Here is a 22,981-nt window from a genome sequence, read left to right as displayed (position 1 = left end):
TGTGTGTGTGTGTGTGTGTGTGTGTGTCACACAGAGACCCCCACTCATCATCCTCTCCCCTTGCATTGTAACTCACAGACAGTAACCCATCTGAAGGCAAAGATAAGGCCTTGTGTGTGTACATTACATCTCATGCCTGTGGTCATCCCGCATGCCTACTGTACTTGGCTGAAGGCTCTTTTTTCCCTGTGACACTTGCATATTAGTGTGACACATTTACCTTAAGTGGGGTTCCAAATTTAGCATGTAAAAGACAATAAATGCACTAATAACTTCAGGGACAGCTCTCGTTTTGAGCTGTGCTCATCAAAACAAATTATAGACATATACGTTATATATTGCAGAATGTATCTGATTTATATTTCTATCACTGTGGAAATCATTCCCACAACATTGGAGGCTTTTATAGCAGCATATTAATGCTTATGGTTTTGGAATGAGATGTTCAACAACAATTACATAAGGGGTGTACTGTTCAACTGTCCACATACTTTTGGCAATATACTTTTTTTGCTGGGATTTGGAGAAATTTGTCTCTGAAAGTTACCTACCTCCATCATACAATGGAGGTGGCTGTATATATCTACATGAATGGCCAAGGTACATTTGTTTGATATATTATTTGGATACACAGTCGTTTAAAGTACATAAATCACTGCTTTGCAATACAAAATATATCTAAAGATGAGGATTTCTTTTAAAATAACATCCAAATTGTTTCCAAAAGTCCCTACTCTCCAAAACAACAGATCATTTTCACCCTCAAGTTCATTAATCCTACAAACAACCGGCTAATGGGGGCTGGCTCATTTAGCAAACAGAACTAAATGAACTCATTGGTTGCACTGCTCTTGAAGCCAGCACACATCCATCACATCAAGAAAAGCCTCAGAACGGCTCCAAGACACAATCCCAGTAATGCTAGCCATATGTCAACTTTCATTTTGTGTTCATTTAACACATATGTTATACCTAAATGAAAACTCTATTTGGCAGAATATTGTGGCAATAAATTCAGTGGATATTTAAATTTCAAAAAATGAAATCTGCGATAATTGCGCTGTCTGTTTGGAAACACATGCCATGAAGCATGAAAATGTGAATGTCATCAAGATGGCTTCCTTTTTCTTCTGCACCGGTTTATTCTTTATGTGTCTTTGACATTGAAACGTGGGTGAGAAAATCCCTTGTCTTCTTTGGTCTGTTTGATACACTAAAAATGAAATCAGAGTGTAGGCGCAACGCTGCAAAGTGTTTGTGAAATCACCCGGTGAATATTTTAGCTTTCAAGCAGCCCAGATGAGTGTTCACTTCTCGCCACCTCAAGGATAATTTCAACTCCAACATGGAAAATATTTTCAATATATTTTTCAGTCTGCATCTGGTTTTGTTTATTTTCCACCATTTTTTTTGAACAGACCTATGTTTGCTTTGCGGTGAGCAGGTTGCTTTGTAGATCATACCATGTAACCGTGGCAACTGGCGTTCCGGTTCAGTTTGTCGCACGTCACCCCCTTTCTCTTTTGACCTTTTCTGCTGACTAATAAAAGCTAAATATCCGACATACTCTATAAATTTAAAGTATATACTCTGCTGTCAGTGCATCGGAAGTTGCCCCTTGAGAAAACATTAAAATGGAACACAAGATTGTTATTGTCATTGTAATTCTCAAGTCTTTGATTCTTTGTAGTTTTTTTATCTTATTTTATTCAGACAGATTACTGGTTTATTAATGAGATTGTGAATTATGAATTACAGCCTTATTATTTTAATTATTTGTATTTCTATTTTTCACCCTCATAATCAGTAAACATGTTTGTTTATTTGTCTACACAGAAATTCAAATCACATGAAAGAAATATAAAGTATGTGTGAGTGTTTGGTAGAAACCTGGGATGGCTTGTATAAAAAAACGCGCCCAAAGTTACAATGTAAACTTACAAAATCTCCAGTACATTTCATATATTAGTTTGCAAAAATGTCACAGAAAGTAAGTGTAGAAGTATAGTTAAAAGGTTTTAATCAGGGCCAGTCAGTCTTGACTTTCTGTTCACCCTGGTCACTTGAGGCTCTTTCGCACGTTGGTGGTTTGCGATTAAAGGTAGTTTTTGTTTGATAATTAAGGAGAAACAAGACTTCAAATGCATGATAATTGTGATCAATAACTGCTGTATATGTGAAAAAGCAACTCTTTGCTATCAACTTTGCCATATCAATTTAAAGGTGTGGATATGCCAATGTTCTGGTCATAACTTGTTTCTGCTCCCGTCAGGAGGCTGAAAAAATCAGTTATTGCAGGTTTAACATAAAGTCTGTGCTACAGACTGGGGGTTGAGAGTTGGCCATATATGAGTATAGTTGCATCATGGGAAGTGTAGGATGCAGTGTTTTGGGATCTTGACCCATACTATCGACTAAAAGTCAGGATATCACTGCCTCTGCAGCATCTTTTTTGAGCATATGTCTTGTCCCGTTTGTGAAAGTTCATTACAAAATTTCTGAAGCGCCCCTTCAAGGGGTCATATGTAAATAATGAGCTTATGATGTAATGGCAGTAAATCTCTTTAAGCACTCTGATTGCTCAGTATGAAATAAAATGATGGCTCAAGTTCCACACCGGATTATGTGAACAAATGTGTTTAACTGCTAAGAATGTGGAGGAACAGAGTGGAATGGTCACAGCATAATATATTGGCATTAAAGCATCACTTGCTTGAAGGCCAGAAGCTGCTGCCTTTACTGGAACCATTTGGGAACTTAATTCAGTTACCGTTATGCAATAAATGTGTGACAGCTACTTCGGTGGCTTCACCTTTATTAGCCTAGCCCAACCTTTCACTCTGCTTCATGTGACCAATACACAACCAAATGCAAGAAGCGCTTGCACTTGCCCTGCTGATCTGTCTCCACCCAGGCAATCTGTTGGCACCAGGGAAGATGCCACAGCACATTAGCAGCAGTGTGACGGCATGTGGCTGCTCAGTGTGTGAAAGCCCTCCTCAACAAGTCCCCACAGGGCCACTGATACCCAGAGTTGCTAACAGCTTTTGACTTGCAATTAGCCGGCCAAGTTTATCAGCAGCAATAGCTGCAGGAGCTGAAGCGGCACTGCAGCTAGTGCACCTTCTCTGTGTTTGTGTGTGTGTGTGTGTGTGTGTGTGTGTGTGTGTGTGTGTGTGTGTGTGTGTGTGTGTGTGTGTGTGTGGGTGTGAGTGTGTGTTTGCACACACGTGTGTGGCTTTAGGGTAGAAGGGAGTATTTGTCAGGCAGATGTTCTCGGCTCTATGTACAGCCAGCCATACTGTGATTAATCAAGGTGGCTGCGGTCATTGTGTTGAGTTACTTCTTCTGTCTTTTGTTACTCGCTTCATACAGATAAGACTGCACATGAGCAGACAGAACAATAACACACAGACTGGATACTGTGTATTGTCCATAAGGTCAGACCCTGCAAAATTACATTAACTGAACCAGAGGAGAAGACTGTCATCTTAAGGGGTCCATCCAGCCGCCCTCTTCCCCCACTGTGGCCTGTCTGCATGGAAGGGGAATTGTATTACCCAGACCTCCTCCCAGTTATGATGAATCCCCAGCCCTGAGAAGACTGGCCAGCTCGACCTCCATTTGCTGGAGATTAGATCCTCTGATTACAATGCCAGCTACCTCCCACCACTAGATAAATCTTCGATGGGAGCCCAAAAGTAAAACCCTCCAGTTCCATTGTAGTTAATAATTTAGTCTTAGAGGGGGACAATTATTCATGATCATTTAAATGGAGTCTGAGGTTTTGGACTAGAAGGAAAAGCTAAAGAATGGTTTAAGTTAAAAATGGCTTTTTTATTTGCTAGGACTTCAATTTAGAAATTTCCATATATTGAATTCATACTCTGTGTCGTTGCTGTGTCATATATCACATTACATGAAACTCTTGTGAAAGGTGAACTGTATGAATGTGTTTATTAATGTGCCATATAGGTGTTATTAACTAAAGATCATGTGAAATGTTACATTGCTGTCAGCCTTCATATTCTATGAATTATATGTTTGCCTAAAAGCTTGTGTTGGCATATTATGTGTCTGTATAAGTGTTCACAGATCATTATGCTGAGAGGTGGTGGGGTTAGGATGTGGTTTGCATGCCTAATTTGCACTTTTCATGCTTAACAAACACTGGGTAAAGAAGCACTAATTTGACAGCATAAAAGTTGCAAATTAGATTAGAGAGCAGCCCACAGTTAAGTTACAGTAGTAAGCATTGTTTACAACAGTAGTTCTCTGCACTGTACTTTTATACTGACAAAACACAGCAGCAGTTGATTTTCTCTGCTTCATTGCATGTCGCTGGTTTAAGCTTCAGAAATCAGCTGCTGTAGTGTTTGAATAAAAACAAAAACCTGCAGAGTCCTTGGCCCACAGCTGCTGGTCTACAGTGTGCTGATTTTTAACAAACTGTAGAGAAGGGTTGGGCAACTAATTTCCCCAAGGGGCCACATGAGAAACATGGACTGTTGTTGAGGGCCGGACCAAGAGGCTAAACTAAATTCTGCTCAATACTAATTTTATCTCTGATTAAGTAAATTGTACGGTCTTTAAAAAGCTGCAACTGGTAAGGGCACACATGTTATGATTAGGACATGAAAAAAGTGAAGCAGATATAATACAAAATGCAATTATGTCACTATTTAATCAACATCCACAAATGCAATTGTGACAAGAATGTGCATGTTTTTAGCAATCATTCAATTAACTTTACTACTTGATATATTTAAAAAAAAAACATCCTAACCCCACCACCTCTCTTGGCCATACTCAGCATAATGATCTATGAACACTTATACAGACACATAATATGCCTTCAGATGTCCCTCAAGTTGTATTTCTCTGCGTGTATAGCTGAGTTTTAGTGTTTATTGTAGTGGTGATTCAAATAATTTCAACTCAGCGATCGGTTCTCCGTAAACTAAGCACACGGCTTTACCTTTTGACTTTAGTAAACAAATACTTAGAAGTCCATATTTGGTTAGAAACTCGGCGTTCTGTGTCAACCTTAATTTTTTTCCCGTGAGCTGACATGTTTGAGGGATAACAGCTCATTCACGTCCATGTTAATGTCTCATGAGCTCAGTTCGCGACTCGCGAAAACATGGCAGTTCTTCTTCTTCTACTTAGGTTTAATTGCGACATGCAACCAGAAGAGAAGAAGAAGCTGCACACGTACGCACAAAAAAAGCAACAACAAAAAACAGTTGCCTTCAAAATAAAAGCAATGCATTTGTATTCCATACATGATGTACACTTATTAACGTTTGATTGCTAACTTCCCACTGACCTGATGCGGGCCGGTTAGGGCCGCCCAAAGGGCCGGATGTGGCCCGGGGGCCGTACAATGCTCAGGTTGGCCTTAGAGCCTCATTTTAAAAGTTGCAAAGATAATACGCAGCATGTTCCCACTTATTCCTAGTGTTATCTAGTCATACAGATAGTTTTGGTTTTTTGAGATACATCAGTGTTCACAATTTTCATTGAAACTTTTCACTAGAAAGTAGTTCCTGGGTTATCCTGACTACCCAAGATATTGGTACCGCTTGCTGTTCCTGTTGCATTTCTGGCAGTTAAAGCAACTAGTGATTCCTCTATTTCTTAATTATGCATTTGGGCGAACCAATTCTTTAAGACAAACTCAAAGTATTGGCATAGATGGTTTACGTGTCGTGAACTTACAGCAAGGTTCTCTTGATTTGAATGTTTACTCTGCTGAAAATGTCAACCTTGACCTGCTCTGTGATGAATTGTGCCACTGACAGCTGCATCCATACTGTGCTGTATATCATCTCATATCACTTCCTCTGCCACGGACTCGACCATTACCATATAGATGGTCTCTGACTTCTGACCCTGATCTGTTCTAGGTGTCCATGAATTGCGACTATGTGTTCGTCAATGGGAAGGAGACACGGGGATCCATGAACGCGAGGGTGATCTTCAGCTACGAGCACCTGAGCGCACCGCTGGAGCTGACCGTCTGGGTGCCCAAACTTCCTCTGCAGGTGGAACTTTCTGACAACAACCTCAGCTTCATCAAAGGCTGGAGGGTTCCCATTCTGCCTGACCGAAGGTGAGGCTCAAATCCAAATGGAGAGTTGGACAGTAAGCATGCGTGCAACGTTATAGGTAAATTACAGGTTCATGCAACTTGGTTCTTATTTTAATTGCTTTGGCCATCATTCCCATCTGTAATTATAGCATTGTACTCACCATGTTAACTGCTGAGATTTGGCAATGTGGCAACATTACGGAAGAAAGGGCAGGAAACATGAGATCAGTAAACAACCCCCAGATTAGCCAAATGTAGGCCTAGTCCACACACATACAGATATTTTTTAAAGCAGGGATTTTCTTCCTTCGTTCTCAAGAAGATCCCATCCACAAAGCATGTTAACTAGTCATGCAAAGAAGAACACGTTGGCCAATGCCTGAAAAAAGCTGACCGTCACACCGGGTCTTTTCCAAAACCGGCGAAGCTGGCGGCGGTCTTTGCCATGGGAGTATTAGATTATCTAGCAGTGACCTTTGTAGCGCATTCTGTTGCCTCTGCTCCTCAATTAAGTGGAGGAGTGACTGTATATTTGTGCACAAACATGTAAAAAGCAGTTGTTAGTGATTGGAACTGGCACTGTTTTGGCCACGTGTGCCATTGCCCAAAATGTCGCCTTATTTGTGATGCCTCACAACGAAGATAATGGCACACATTCTGAGGTCACAAGCCAAAAACTCAGTTTTGCCTGTCTACACAACAAAACAGAGTTTGTGAGCATCTTACAAAAGGTCTGTTTTCATTTACCTAAAACGCAGTTTGTGTGGACAGACAAAACAAATTTTGTACATGTGCACTAGGTATTTAGAAGACAAAACTAACGTGAACTGAAAAATAATTACCCAAACTGTCTGTTCATCACAGCTTTAAAACCGACTTCCTGCCTCAACTTTGACCTACCGTAATAACCAAAGTGCGCAGATCGCTTTCCTAAGGGATTATAATGCTCACCTTCCTTTTTTCTCAACATAAAGTGGTACAAAAATAAATCCTGAGCTGTAATAAACCCAAAAAAATGTTTCCATGTAAACCTTTATTGAAACAAACGATGATGCACTATACATTTTATGCAAAAGTTTGTTCAAGGGAGCATTATTTTCCTAAATATACCCAATGGTAAAAGTCAAGCCAGAATGTGTTAGGTGCAGTAGAATTCTTTTTCTTATATTTTTGCACAATACAAGAGGACTCATCATCCAAAGAGCATGGAACCCTGCAGTCTTAAACATTAGAAACTAAAAAGCAGCCCAGATTTTTTTTCCTGTTATCCAGAATTTTATGTGTAGCTGTTTGTTTTGCTCCAATTAGATTATCAGGCTCAGGTACACGGCAGAAATGTACCCTGCAAAAGGAGGCTCTCAAGTGTAAATTGATCTACGAGGTTGTCATGTTTGTGTCATACCTATCTGAACCCATTTTATACAACAAGTCCAAGGCACAGACTTGATTTGACTTTGGGTAAGTACACAAAAAGCTTTTCAGAATGAATGTTGGTTGTACTTTCAGATAGATAATGATGTTTTTGGACTAACAAGCAGGTAATTTGGGGTGTTACTCAGAACTCAAAATGATGGTCAGGGTTGTTGCAGCTGCCACAAGAGAAGAAGCTGCCACACTGTTGCAGTAGTAAGGCCATGTATTACATGTAACTATGTGCTTCAATTTGAAATGGTGACTGAAGTACAGTATATAGAGTAGACTAAATGTCTCATTCAGCACATGGTCACTGAATAAATACAGTATATATAATTTCCTTTCCATAAATAAAGACATTTTCACAATAACTTGATGCAGACAGACACAAATTGTTGCAAATTTCACCCAAAAAAGGGTCAAAACTTCAACTTTGAGTGCCGTCCTTGATTATGATAAGCAATAAGGAATCAAATACCTTGGCCTTCTTGTCAATGTTACACAAGATAAGCTTTTGACGATAGAAGGTATCCAGCAGACAATAAAATATGAGTGAGCTGTTAGAAATATAACACCTTGAACACCTATGCACAGTGTGGTCTTAGGTTAAGGAACCTGGGTGGGCTCATTAAAATATCCTAGCATTCTTGTCATGGATTTAGCAGTAACAAACAGGCCCACAACCCTTCATTTCAAATGTTTAATGGGAGCATTAACACTGACGAGGGTGGCTGCTGTCGTCGCTGCTGGAGTACATCACAGTAGACCAAATCCATTTTTACCCAACCTGAATGTAAATGGCGTGTTTAAGGAGTTGTGTGAAGAATTAAGTTATCTCAAATGGCTTATAGTGCTTGGAAAACATCTTGCATAACCTCATTTTTCAAAGTTCCCCAATGGGCTATTATGTGCTGTATGTAGTATATTATTTTGACGTGTCAAATGTGTCTTAAATCCCCACTTTAGCACCATTCATTCATTTGTTATGTAAAAGGCTCAGCCCATTAAAGTAGAACCCTGCAGATGAGGAATTGTATATGTGCTTTTATTAGATTTGTTAGTTGTTCAGACCTCGTTATTTTGAATGGTATTTGCTGTTTGTCCAGTGTTTACCAGGCCCCAGGGTCTGCTGGCAACCACATATAGTATAATTCTTATATAACGATATTTTCTTTGGTATTCAACTTTCCCCGAATATCAGTAGTTGGACTGGTTGTTTCAAGCAAATTGGTGTGTTTTAAACCATGTTTCTCTAAAGTATGTACCTCTACAATTCTTCCAACCCATTGCCTATGCATATAACTTCCCTTGTGCCTTCATGAAAACAATAATCAAAGAACCCTTGTGAGCTATTTTAGGTTGCAATGATTGCCACACAGCCAGGCCAGATAATTCATTTCACTGCAGGTGAAGCGTTTCTTTCTTGCCTGCTGTCATTTGGATTTACTGAGGAAATGTAATTTCCTTTACTTTTCCCTGTAGTTCTTTGCAGCATCAGGCAACTGCAGCCAAAGACAGCTTCCATCATTCTCAATGGTGCCACATGCAGACTATTGTAGCTGCTGATACTGACTAGACTGGCCTTCCCACAGGACTCTCAGTGATATTTCTGGTGGTGGTGTTGGACATATCTTTTGATGTATGCAATATAGCATTTTCTGTTTTTCTGTTGCCTGATCCATAGTTTTAACATTATCACAGCAGGCTGACATTCACTTGGTACTATTTTAATGTGAAAGCTGTTGTATTTATAGAGGACTCATCCATGTTGACTTAGAAATGGAGTTTGACAGTTTATTGTTGACCTTAAAATTAGTTTTGGCATATTTCAATTGGTTTTATGAGGAACAAAGATTCCACATGTAATGGTAACCCAGGGGTTTAAGATGTTGACCATGCAATCACAATTTCCCCAGTTTGACTTTGGCGCGGAGACTTCACCTGAAAGCATGAGTTTCACATGCATACTTTTTATTAATCACACTCCCAATCATGAATCTTGTTAATTCAGCACACTAGTAACTATTATTTTGTTGGTGTTTACACTTTGACTTGTTTAAGAATCAAAACCCAAAGTTTAGAACTGGGGATTTGACTTTGAGTGTCAAGACTTGACATTCCTTTGTGACTAGCAAATCAACAACCTGGGCATCTGCCATTCACAAAACAACACTGCAGTCAACCAACAACTGCCAACAACTCAAACTCCTCTGTACCAAGATGTGAGGCAGGCAGAGAACAGACAGAAAGAGGATTTACGAGAACTACTTAATTCTGAGGAACACCAGCACTTTCAATAGCACTGCATCTTGGCCTTGGTCCTGTTTGTTTACAGTCATTATAGAGTGCTGTGATATTGAATTAGAGCATGTTTGCACTGGCTTTACAAAACACTTTAAATAATATTGCAAAGTAAGATCTCAGATGCAATATAATGCTCGTTAGTCATCTCAAACACACTCCAGTTACACCAAATCATGATGATTATCTGTATCAGACTTTGCTAAAGCTGCTTCATTTTGTGATTGTTAGATTGGATTATTGTCTTTTCATTAACTCCTCTCAATCCTCCCATTGTCTCTCTTGTTCATTTTCCTCCTCTCACAAGCGTTCCAACTCCTTTTCACAACCTCTAACCTCCCACTCTCTTGCCCTCGCCTCTTTTGCTCTTTTATTTTCCTCTCTTGCATTCTTTCCATTCTACATTCCTTCACTTCGGCAACGTGACACATTCCGAACCTTCATGTGCAGCTAGGTCTCTTGGCTTGCAGTGGGTCTTTGCTACAGTGCAACAGAATTGCTCACTGGCTGCATTATCCAGCAACATGCTCTAAAAAAGGAAAGAAAGTGTAATCAGGCGGTCAGACCGTGTGCACTGAAGCTTCAGCTTGTATGGTTGTATCAGAGACTCTAATAAGAACAGACAATATTCTTCTGAGGGAGAGAAAATATCAACCTTATTTTAAGGTACTGACTCAAGAAGGTAAACTTTTACTGACCTGAGCTAAGAGTTGTAGAACTCTTTAACTGATGAGTAACGGATGGTGCAGTCTCAGTGTCTGCTGTGGAGTTAACTCACTTACCTGAGAACAACAGCAACTACATAACCTGAAGCTACACTGTCAGTCTCCAAACACACAGAGGCCTACAGATGTCCAGATGACATCCAGGCCAGAGAGTTAATATAAACTGGAAAAAAAAATGCACCATAGCAAAGATCAGTTTTTAGGTTCCAGTTTTTTGATTCAGTGTCTTCTTGTATTACGTTACTTTTTAAGGTAAAAGAAGAAGGGAATTGCTTTTGATTAAGTTAGCTGGTGGTGGATCATTTAGGTACTCAAAATGTACATGAGACAAAAAATGTGCAGCAGAGGACTAAGATCCTTCATGTCCTATTGTTAGACCTTCCTTGACTGATAAAGACCTTCGTTTTTCACCTCACCTATAGTCTGTAACATAGACTTGTTGTTATAAATTTGTAGTCTCAAAGCCTGACCCTAGAACTGCTTCTATTTGCATGCATAAACTCATTGTGTAAAATTTTAAACAATTTTACTGAAATAGTTTTAGCTGTTCTTCTTTGATCCCGTCTTTGTAATGAATGTGAATGACAGTTTCGGTACTTCATTTTCTGTTATTTCGTTTACACAGAAAGACCACAACCTTGCTATCTGGGTACCAAATTAGCACCATCCACCAGCCAAATGCTGGTAAAATTTGCAAGTTTCTGGTAGATTTGCTTAACTCACCAACCAAAACACCCCAATTGTAATCTATTGAGTGGTTGGGAATTTTGAACATCACTAGCCATTTGGCTGGTGGACAGAAAAGTTAATTTTGCACCCTGCTTGCTGTTCTGAAGTGCCACTGCTAATGACTGCTCATTAAATAGGTTATTCTGTTCAATACAGTTTGACATACGTGTATTTGATTTGTGATAAATTACCATTTTTTTCCTGATAGTTTTTTACTGTAATTCGATTTCTCATGAAAACAAATTCACCAAATGGTCCAATCTTAAAAAGAATTATTCATACCATCTGAATTTAAAAACAAAAAAACTTGTTAAAGCCCAGGTATGCAACTTTTAGAGGCTTGTAAGCTTAATATTTGACACAGAATCCATATGCAAGATTATATTAACCCCCAAATCCCTTAGCCACTGCAGTAAAACCTTGTTTTAGCTATATTGTTATTTTTATGATGTTTGTGTTATTGCTTTATTGACTACATTGATGCAGATGTACTAATGCTATCCATTATTCCACTGACTAATGTGTGCAGCTTTTTGCCTGTCAGGGGAATAATTGCCATAGTATTGATTTAATAGTGGCTTTGCCACACAGTTACAAAGTCACACCGTGTCTGTGAAAGAGCTTGTGCATTTTTGCACACATTCAACCAACCATAGACACAGAAGTTATGAGTCAATGACCCGAGCTTAATCAGAGCAAAAGACGTTCATGAGGTGAAGTTAAAGTTGCTTGAATAAACAACTACAATCCACAAGAGCCTTTTCAGAAGCCATTTTATTCCTATACATTACACAACCTGCCAGTGCAAAGGTAGAAGCAGAATTATTGGGGGAAATGATGAAGTGTGGAGAAGAATTAATAATTAACACTGCCGGTGGAGAGGTACAAGCAACAATGCATTGTGCCTTTATATTCTAAGCTTTTATGAGACCTCAGAACAGAAATGGTTAGTCTAATAATCGGACCTGGTCCTTTGTCAGTGGCTGTTATCTCTGCTGCCTCTGCTGAATCTCAAGTTGTTCAAATAGTTTGGTCAAAGCTAAGATTAAGCAGAAAAGTGTTTTTTAAGAAGGCACTGGCAGACTATCAAGCCTGCGGAAGGAAGTTGGGTAACCCATACATCTTGTTGTAGAGCAGTACACCTGGCATGTTTTTACCCGCTGCCCAAGGCTCTTGTGAAATAGGAGGTGCATCAGTTCAAAACTTTGCTTATGGTGCCTATCATTCCCTCCCTGCTGACTTGGAGCATTTTCTTTCCTCAACGCCATTACATCAGAACAGATAGTGTGATGGATTGGAGCGGAGTGGTGCCGAGTTTCTCATCGGTGTAATGCTGTCAAATTATAAAATGACTAGAGACCCTTAAGAACAGAAGGCACACATTGAGACGTAGCATCATGCCACAGTGCCGAGCATATTTCAGCACCAGCTGCTCGGTTTAAAGAAGTGACTAGTTATGATTGGTGATGGCTTTAAGTTTTTAATGATTTTATGAGGGGTTTCAGTCTTTTTGGTGGCCAAATCCAGACACATTTGGCCAGATTTTGGGCATTGACTGAAGCTTCTCAGGTGTTTCACATTTATTGCCTCATTTTGCAGGAAACGCAGCTGCGTAACATTGGCACCCACAACCTTATCCCCCACAGAGGAGTGTTTAATGAATTTCCTTTCTCTGTTTCAATTATTTTCCCCCTTTCCTCTCCATCCAAGGAGCACCAGAGACAGCGACGCGGATGATGAAGACGACGAGCGCCGGGTGAGTCGAGGCTGCACCCTGCAGTACCAGCGGGCCCTGGTCAAGGTGCTGACCCAGTTCCACACCACCTCCACAGAGGGCACTGACCAGGTCATCACCATGCTGGGGCCCGAATGGCAGGTGGATGTCACAGACCTGGTCCAGGACTCCCTGAAGGTGGCCGACCCCAGGATAGCAGAGTTGGTGGACAGGACGGTGTTGGTGGGACTGGAGCTGGGATCCACTATGCTCAAGGTAAATAGACCACATTTTTTACACCTCAATGCTGAAAATTCACATAAATCAGCAGTGAAAAATTAAGTGTCTTGTGATGACAAATGACACGTCTGACTGAAAAGCGTGAAAGAGGGCATGGTGTTCCTTGAATGTGCCCACCACAGTATAACACACGCACACACACACACACAATGAAAGTTGAGTTAAAGAGATGAGGAAGGTAGATTTAAAAGTTAGAGCTCATTACTCTTTCTGAGTTTACAGCAGCTGTTGGGAGCTAAAGAAGCTGGTTTCTTTTAGAAAATCCTTGTTGGTGCCTTGATTATAGGATAATGCAGGTTTATTACAACAATATTTTCATAGTTTTGGTCATTTGATTGGTTATAACATTGTACTCACCAAAATATATTGCTGAATATTGGAAAAGGGTGACACTGCTCGTTTGACTTCTTTTTGCCATGTTTCCAGATCTTAGAAATGAACTTGAGGGCTACAGTGTTACAAGTACCGTTGGGAATAATGGCCTAAACTATGAATATAACACCAGAATTGTTCCTTGAAGTTCTTACAGTATTTTTCATTACTTTCATTTGTTTTCACCTTTTGGCTGCGTCCGTTATAAACAAAAACATCTTTGTCTCTCTGTAAGTGCATGCAGTTGTTGATGTCCACTTCTCTCAAGTAAAGAGCTCCCTGAGAAAGGTGCATATAAATGCATCGGCCAAGACAGGTTCAGAAGTCCTTAAAACAGAATGCGGCACAAGTTATGACTCCTGGCCAGTGATTTACCGATGCTTCACTGGTCAATTATGGGGACGGGGAGAAGTAACGGTCAGGGAGAGTTTTGATCACCGTGACAGATCACAGTTTCGACCCGTCAGGAGAGAGAATGGTTGCCTGATGGATGTGTCCAATGATGGCAAAATAGAGAGGAAAGATATAAATCACCAATCCATCATTTTAAATGTGCTATGGATCATTTGTAATCTGTTGAAGGTTATGAATAATTATACATCAATTTACCACCAACAAACCAAACTTGCCACACTGACTCATAGCAATTGTACATAAATAAATATACAAGGTGTTGAGTAAGGATTTCATCCTTCAAACAACTTGGATTGGTCATGCTAGAGTTGTTCTGAATTTGATTACTCAAAAGTCATGATCTAGAAATAAAAATATAGATCCTCCTTGACGTGGGCCTTTCTCATCCCAGAAAACTACAAGATGTTTAGTTGTAAATTAACAAATCAAAGGTCATCAAGACTAAAGCAGTGTTCAAAACCATTCACCATTTTTTATATATAATATATATATATATATATATTTGTGTGTGTGTGGCATCTCTCCATTTTTCCTTTTCAGTTTTCTTTGTGACTTCTGCTTCTTCTTCTCCTTCAGTAAAACATGACCACGTTGCATTGTGGTATACGGGAGTCAAATGTAGGGTACATCGTATGTACTGTAGACTCAAATTAGCTGTGCATTGTGGATATTTTAGAGTGGACTACATAATGAATGAAATTAACTGAGATTTCAAACACCACAATACAAAGTGGCGAACACACTATATAGTGCACTATTTCCGTGATGGGGACAGAGTCTACAGCCATGCTAGCGGCTCTGTGAGGCTATACTTAGCTAATGCTAATTTCTGCAGGCTAACATGCCTACGAGTGGAACTAGATGAAAAGTCAACAGGTCACTAAAGTTTTTTATGATTCATCCTCTGGGCACCATGAATATCTGTACAAAAAATATCATGGTAATCTAGTCAAAAGTTGACGTTTTACTAAAATGCCAAAATGTCAACCTGCTGGCGCTAGAAGTAAAGTCAGGAAATCAAAAAATGTAGTAATGTCTGTACAAAAATTCACAGCACTCAATCTAATTTTTGTTAGATTAGTGATATTCAGTCTGTACCAGAGTGGTGTAATGACCGGCATTACCATTCACCAAGCCATGCAGCTAACATGGCTAATAAAAATAAGGACAGTTTATGCATATCATATTTCAGTCATATGTCCAAAGTCAGGGCACAGCATCACTTCATTATTTGTAAGTCAAATGAACATGGGACACTGAGACCAAACTGAAACTCCAGCTGCCTCCTGCACTTGTAGCTCTGCCCCTCTAGGTGTGAATAAATGAATGAATGTGTGAGGCAACTTAAAAAATCCTTCTAATAATAAAACACAATGAAGGAAGCAGGCATAAGAGCGCTGCAGGCTGAAGGAGAGCTAAGAAGTTATTGTAAAATATCTGTAGTTTGCAGAGCCTGTTTAACAAAGAACACTGAAATTATTGTGCAGATTTTCTGAAAATGAACACTGTGTATTTCAACAATGGTCCTTCTGGTCTTTCAGAGGATTTGAATTAGTCTCTGAGTCTTAGATGTCTGATTCAAATTGTCTACCAGCTCATGAATATGAATACAGAAAAGGAGCAGCTTTTGTTCATTTAGTGCAATACTCTAGGCAGATTGCTGTCTGACTGATTGCTCTCTTTTTGGAAGGATGGTTGAGGGTTATTGCATGAATTAAGGGATTCTGTGTTAGATTTGACAGGTCTGTTTAATTGAAGATGCAAGAGTGAAAATACGTGAGGTTTAAAGGTAAAACTATAAAGATAGTCTGCAAAGGGTATGTTTATGTCCGGTGATTACCAAGCAGAATGATGACTTTCTAACATTTCACCAAAACTGGTGGGACTTGGGGGTTTAATCCAGAGGATTACTGAACAAAAGCTGCTTCTCAAAGTGAAAAGCCAAAAAATCAACAGAATTTACTGTTGGTCCTCTGACCACAGATAATTTATTATATCTGCTAACACCAAACCACTCGTCCAACGAGACACAGCAGAACAGAACTGGATTTGAGTCTAATCTACAGCATCTTTAAGGTCACTATTTACTATATGATGCAGAAACAGTATGTAGTATGAATCGCAACAATGGATCACTATTCTAATAATTAACTTCATTGGATGGTTTAAATTGATTAAATGGAGAAATTGTGTCACTTCCATCAAGTCTGTTGAGTAAATTATGTACAAGTACGAGTTCCACCCACAGTTTAGGCCGATCTAAACAATATACCATGTTCAAATGGGATGTAATTTAAATAACTCAATTATTATTATATCTTCTAAAAAATAGAGAGTTATATAGTCTATCAAACTCATGTCACTCCCACTATTTCTGTCTCTCCATTCTTTGATCTCCCTAATGACATTGAATATGTCCCCCAAGTAAGTATAGTTAGTAATAGTTTTCTTAGAGAGGGAGGATTGTTTTCAGAATCAGAATCAGAATCAGAAATACTTTATTGATCCCCGAAGGGAAACTCTGTGTTACAGTTGCTCAGATATTAGAAATATAAGAAATATAAATAAAGAAATAAAGAAATCTAAGGAGTCTGGATATTTACATAGTTAAAGGTATATTACGATACAGTATTTACATAAATAACATAATTAAGGTGTTGCAATGGTGAAAAGTAATAATAATAATATTAGTAGCAGTTGAGTATTGCACACATTACAAGCCAGTGTTATTGCACAAAACAGATAATATTGTCCAGTTTCAACCCCTCTAAGTGTCTGTGTGTCAGACACTCAGAGGGAGGAGTTATAAAGTTTGACGGCCACAGGAAGGAATGACTTCCTGTGGCGCTCTGTGGTGCATTTTGGGAGAATGAGTCTATCACTGAAAGTGCTCCTGTGATTGAGCAGCAAGCCATGGAGTTTTGCTGCACCCACTTACTTTGCAGTATGGTAAGCTGTGTAATTGCCTGTAAGTTTACAGGATGGTAAAAGTTGAAAGCAAGGGTCATGTTTTCATAGCATTTGTATTTCATCTGTTCAGCGTCTTGGAAGCATCATCTTGTCTCATTACTTTAAGATGAAGGCTGGAGCTTGTAGAAGTCAAAGCATAACCAGACTAAACTGATCTCTCACTGAAGAAGGCTCAAGTTTCAACTTCTTCTTCTGAATAGTTAATCCTATTTTGTTGGGAGATTTCTTTATTGATGTTGTACATCAGTAGATACTGTCTGTTGTGGTTGACTGACTAAATATGAAATTCATTATAGCAAACAACAAAAATGTACTGCTATAACCGGGGGCAAAGCTGTTCAGGTGAACTGCTTTTAAATATTACAAACAATCAATTAAGCTTCATTTATATAGCACCCTTTAAACTTAAAATGCAATTCTAAGTGATGTGCAGTGATTGACAGTCGACAAAAAACGAGTGGATTTAGAGACTAATCCACACTGAGAAAAAATATGGATAGTTAAATAAATATATATATAATTATTTGAAAAGTGATCCCATATGTATGGGCTGAACGATTTTGAGGGGGAAATCTAATTGTGATATTTCTGCCATTATATTGCGCTTAAGGGTACAAGCAGCCGAAATGGGTTTCCTCAGGAGGGTGGCTGGCGTCTCCCTTAGAGATAGGGTGAGAAGCCCAGTCATCCGAGAGGAGCTCGGAGTAGAGCCGCTGTCCTTCGCGTTGAAAGGAGCCAGTTAGGTGGTTCGGGATTGGTAGGATGCCTCCTGGGCGCCTCCCTAGGGAGGAGTTCCAGGCACGTCCAACTGGGAGGAGGCCTCGGGGAAGACCCAGGACTAGGTGGAGAGATTATATCTCCAACCTGGCTGGGAACACCTCGGGATCCCCCGTATGAGCTGGTTGATGTGGCTCGGGAAAGGGAAGTTTGGGGTCCCCTAATGGAGCTGCTGCCCCCGCGACCCGATACCGGATAAGCGGATGAAGATGGATGGATGGATGGATGGATGGATGGATAAATTGCGCTTATGGAATGAGGGGAACAATGATATGAAGAACCAACAATGAGTCTTTTTCTTTTAATAAGCATGGAACATTGAATCTGTGATATGTAAGATCATTCCAGAATTTATTTCATGAAATAACTAACTAGCTTATAAATATTAAGAGGAATAAAAAAATGTTAAACCAAATGTTACACCAAACATTCAACTAAATATTTGACATTTTATTAATCGCGGTCTTCAGGATTAGCTAATCGCATTCTTTCAAATTTCGATTTGAAAACGATTAATCCATCAGACCAAATATTACCTAAAGCCATAGAAATAAGACACAAAATCAAGAGTACAAACTAAAACCATAAAAGTACATTACGTGAAAGTCAGACTCAATAAGTAGGTTTTTAGTTTAAAGGTATCAATATTTCCAGCTCCACTCTGATCCTCTTGCAGGATTTTTCAATGTCTCAATCTATAGTGGCTGGAAGCAGCGAAAAATCTAAAAGAGAAGAGCTGGAGGATCGGACGGGCCTTCCTCGTTTGTAAATTAAAGCATTTTAGTTTACATTTTTTGTGAGATGTAGTCTGGTGCGAGGCTGTGCAGTGCCTTATAAACAAATAAGAGAATTTTGAAATCAATACAAAAACTGGTAACAGTGTTTGACCTGTGAAGGCAATTCAATATAATATATTAAATTAATTATAGAGTATTCTATACTTTTACTCTGAATTTACCTTAATTTGAACTTCCAAAATAGAAAAATATCTATTTGGTATGGAACCAGATATGCTTGCATTGCACTTAAACCTGATTAAACTGCCAAAATCAACACACAAGCCCGTTCCTTGGAGCTTGATTAGAAGAGTGTTTAGCTGTCTGTATAGCTGAGTATCCGTTCGTGTAGAGGACAGAACACTATTTTTACAGAATGCAAAAGGAACACATCTGACTTTAATACGTGCAACCATAGTGTGTTATTCTTTCAGTTTTCATATTTACACACCAAGAGAATTTCAAATAATGCTGTGAGTATATTTCTTAAAAACTTGGAAAAACCTACACAATGCGCCTTCACACTGGCTGTCCCAAGTGGCAGCAAGAACTGTTTGAATTTTAGAAAATGTGAAGTGCTTTCAGTATGCTGGCTTCATACTGCATAATGTCTGTTTGAGAAGTTTTCCACCAGTTTCCCAATAAGTGGGAACGAAGTGCTCTTGCTGCTGCTCAACTTTGTAATTTCTTTTCTAATTACCTGAAACCTTGCAAAGTTCAACTAGCATGACTTCCTTTTGGTCTAATAAAGTATAACTGATGGTTTAATTGCCTTCTGCAGACCCGTGCATTAGCATCTACGTGAAAGACAAAGGTGTTAATGAATTATTCTCAAGCTCTATTTGGAGTGGTGTTCACTTCAAAATGATCCGTGTACGTTTCTGTAGATGTGTGAGGTTACTTGTTTTCTGCGTTTCTGCTACAGGAAACAGGAATGTACCAATGAAATCTACAGCTTGCATGAATAAATCTTGCACTGACGTTCTGTTGTGCTGCACCGCAAAAGTATGATTTATTGAATGCAAGGTTGAGAAGAGAAGCGTAGAGTGTGAGTGTGATGCGAGTAATGTGCACTAGCACGAGTGAGTGCTCACCAATGTTTTGTGAAGAAACTCAGCTGGTCAGTGTTAATCTGCTGCTTGGACTCATCATTGATCTTCTGTCTGACTTAAGCATCAGTGAAATAGTGCCGCGGCTTCCTGTGAAGGCCACCAACGTGACGCCACGCTGAGCTACAACAGAGCGCTCAACAGAGACTGATAGAGGGGCTCCTACTGTAGTTGGGGCACATGTAAATTGTAACTACTTTCATGCTTCACTTCACCTGCCTGCAGCACAGATGACAAATTCAACTGGGAGCTGGGCTAGAAGGAGCTACAGCTAACTACAGCTGACCTCTCCTTGCTGGCAGACAGAAATGCAGACATGGAATACATTCACCGTTCATTTCTTAGTGTAGCTATGAGTCAATATATATATATATAGAGCTGGTTACTTTTAGCCAGGAGGTGCTGGCTTTTCATATGTTAATTGTCTCTCATAATCGGAAGGGGAGAAAATGTTTCCGAAGTAAAAGGGACAGACTGAGTTTAAGAATATCTTTTTCTTTCACCAATTTTGTCTACAGAAGCCTTAAGAGGAAAGTGATCCATTTTAATTGTTTTCTTTCATGTGTTTATGAATTAGGAACAAGTTGTGTCAGGATAATCTTTCCAAATTCAAAATGTTTTCCCCACCTGTTTCACGGATTATGTTTTTAAGGAATCCTGGCAAACCTGTGTTTCCAACTTTTATTAAGTCAAAGACACTGGAGAGAAAAACAATTTAGATCCATCTTAGGAAATGGATAACCAAAATGTTTGATTTTCTCACTGGCCTGTCAGGGTATCAGTATTTGGGAACAATACAGTAAATAAGAAAATATTACAAAAAAATGTTCCTGCAAGTCATTATCATTTGGTAGTCAAAATACAACATAATATAATGATATAATATATTGTGGAAATCATGTCCAGCCGTATTTGTCCTTACAAATCACTGTGTGATTGCACATATTTTTAGCCATGCTAGCAGCATGGCCACATGGTAAACCTTACACAAGAAGAGATACAATTTAAATTTCTCCACCAGACTACAACCTAACCGCCACATCCTGTATGTTTAATATTAAGTCATGATCTCTTTGCTTTTTTTATACAGTTACTACTGATGTTATCAGAATCACTAATACTCCCTACACATGCTGGATGCAACACATTCCAGAACGTACTGTTGGGGTTTTCCACAGGCATTTTGGGAAACTTAGGAAATCAGTAACTGTGGTAACAGAAAATGAGGCAATCTGAAGGAAAATGAAAAACCAAATTGCAGCACTTCATCAGCAAATACACCCTGGAATACACCAAAAACATTGCAAATTGAATACAGTCTGGGAGAAAATCTTTCCTCCTGGGTTTTCCTTTTTAATTTGACAAAAGCTTGTTTGAAGCTTAATTTTTTTCTGTAAGTGCCATCAGTTCTCTCCCCCAAGTATTACTGTATTTTAAAAACAGAAGACGCCAATAGAATTGACCATAGCTGGATACTTATTTTAAACCATAGTACTTGTGATACAAGGATTCTCAACTAATCTTTCTGTGCTATAGACTGAACGTCTGCAACTAATATTTGTCCTGATTATTAACAGCTTTACCCAATATTTGAATACCTAAACTTTCAGTATCATCAGTCATATCTTACAATTTTCAGCTTCAAACAATAAAAATGCATTTGTAACTAGATACAAGTCCAGACCAGCTGCTCCTGACAGAAAACATATGTTCTTGCCCAGTATGTGCACATTTACAAATTATACAGTAGTAATACTGTTGCAAATGTGTCAATTTTTAACACCACTGTTTCCAATAACAGCACTATGGCTCAGTCAATGAGACTAATGCATAAGTTACATCATTACATACACAAGGCAGCTGCAGCTGGAACTTTACAGCAATCTAGCATCTCATAAAAAGATGTGCACCTGCTGAAGGAATGCATCATGAATCAGTCTGTTCACTTCTAGTGTTTTTTTGTCCTTCAAATTCAAGCCTCTTTTTGTATTTTGGCACCTGTGGGTGGCGACTGCTATGAGGCAATATATCTAGAAATATTATTGGGTTCTGCTTTTGTTATGGCTCCTTATTGATTAAAACTAGAAAATGTATATTTATTCTTTGTTTATATTATATTTCTAAAAGGTTTTATTTGGAAAACATTCACGATCCAGGTGCATTTAGAGTAAATACTCTTTAGAAAACTATTATGTGCATGAAACAGGTTTATGTGATTTTTGAGGGTCTTTGTGTGTGTCAACTCAGGCAAGAAAAATAGCAGAGACTGAAGGAGGTTCATGCATTGATACCAAACTTGCACTGCAGCACCCGATCTGTAGTGACTAAGTGAGTTTTCTTAAATAAATCTGATACTGGATACATGACAGCTCAGGAATAAATACCTACGCAATATATGTTTCTCTTCACGATCATATCCCAAACAAGATTAGTTTCTGATTACATGTTTTGATTTAGACAATCAATGTTGTTACGACCCTTAAGGTTATGCCTAGGGGAAGCTATGAAGTAACAAACCGTATACTACCACCAAACCAAAACACACAGTGCTAACCTCCCTGGCTGACCACAAAACAGGTGAAAAAGGGGGTCAAAACATATGGCAGAGAACCCTTACCAACTTCAGACAACTGGGAGACATTAACAAATAATAGGCCAGCAAAGAGTAGTTCACCAACTACAACCAGCATGATAGGAAGCTTGGTGGCAAGGGGGGGGGTCTTGGACCTGGGAGCTTATATGCAGCTTCTCTGTTAACCAGATGGAAAACCGCTGTGGATGATCCAGGCACTCAGGTGTGGCAGACCTGAAACACAAAAACAAACAGCTCTCTTCCGAAAAGACGCCAGAGTAACATTAGAGAGTGTAACAAATGTCTACAGTGTGGTGTACTTTTTAATCGTGTTTTGACATGTGTACATAGTCGCCAATATTGATTTTAATAGTACTAGATTTTCTTTTCAGTCACTTTAATTGGCCGGTGAAAATATCAGCCACAGTGGAATTGGGATGTGAAATAGCAGAAAATCAATTGCAAGCAAAAAGTCCTGTTCAGGCAGACTTCATTTCAGTTTAGATGTGTTTTTACACACTTATTTTTGCTCTTTGGCATCTGATCTTCACCTCTATTAACTCCTCTTAACTGAAATCTATCCTTAGAAACAAAAGGTTGTAGCGGAAAAAGCTCCCTTACTACTGTAAGAGTTATCCAACTGAGTTGTCCTCATGAAAACTTTAAAGTTTATTTATGCATGTATTTACTATCATGCTTGTGTGTGTGTGTGTGT

At 39.1% G+C, this 22,981-nt stretch overlaps 1 protein-coding gene across 2 annotated transcripts in view; it reads left to right on the top strand.

Annotated features, from left to right (window-relative positions):
* Window positions 1-22,981, top strand: part of tmem132e (transmembrane protein 132E) — a 346,965-nt gene that overhangs the window by 311,736 nt on the left and 12,248 nt on the right. For both annotated transcript variants that reach the window (XM_032533311.1, XM_032533312.1), the window contains exons 6-7: window positions 5,910-6,115; window positions 12,973-13,252. In XM_032533311.1, the coding sequence (XP_032389202.1) occupies window positions 5,910-6,115; window positions 12,973-13,252 (486 nt within the window). The remainder of the gene's footprint in view (window positions 1-5,909; window positions 6,116-12,972; window positions 13,253-22,981) is intronic.

Source organism: Etheostoma spectabile, chromosome 13, assembly GCF_008692095.1.
Source record: "Etheostoma spectabile isolate EspeVRDwgs_2016 chromosome 13, UIUC_Espe_1.0, whole genome shotgun sequence".
Taxonomy (NCBI): Eukaryota; Metazoa; Chordata; class Actinopteri; order Perciformes; family Percidae; genus Etheostoma; species Etheostoma spectabile.
Note: the sequence above shows the minus strand (reverse complement) of the source record. Positions and strands in the feature narration are given on the sequence as shown.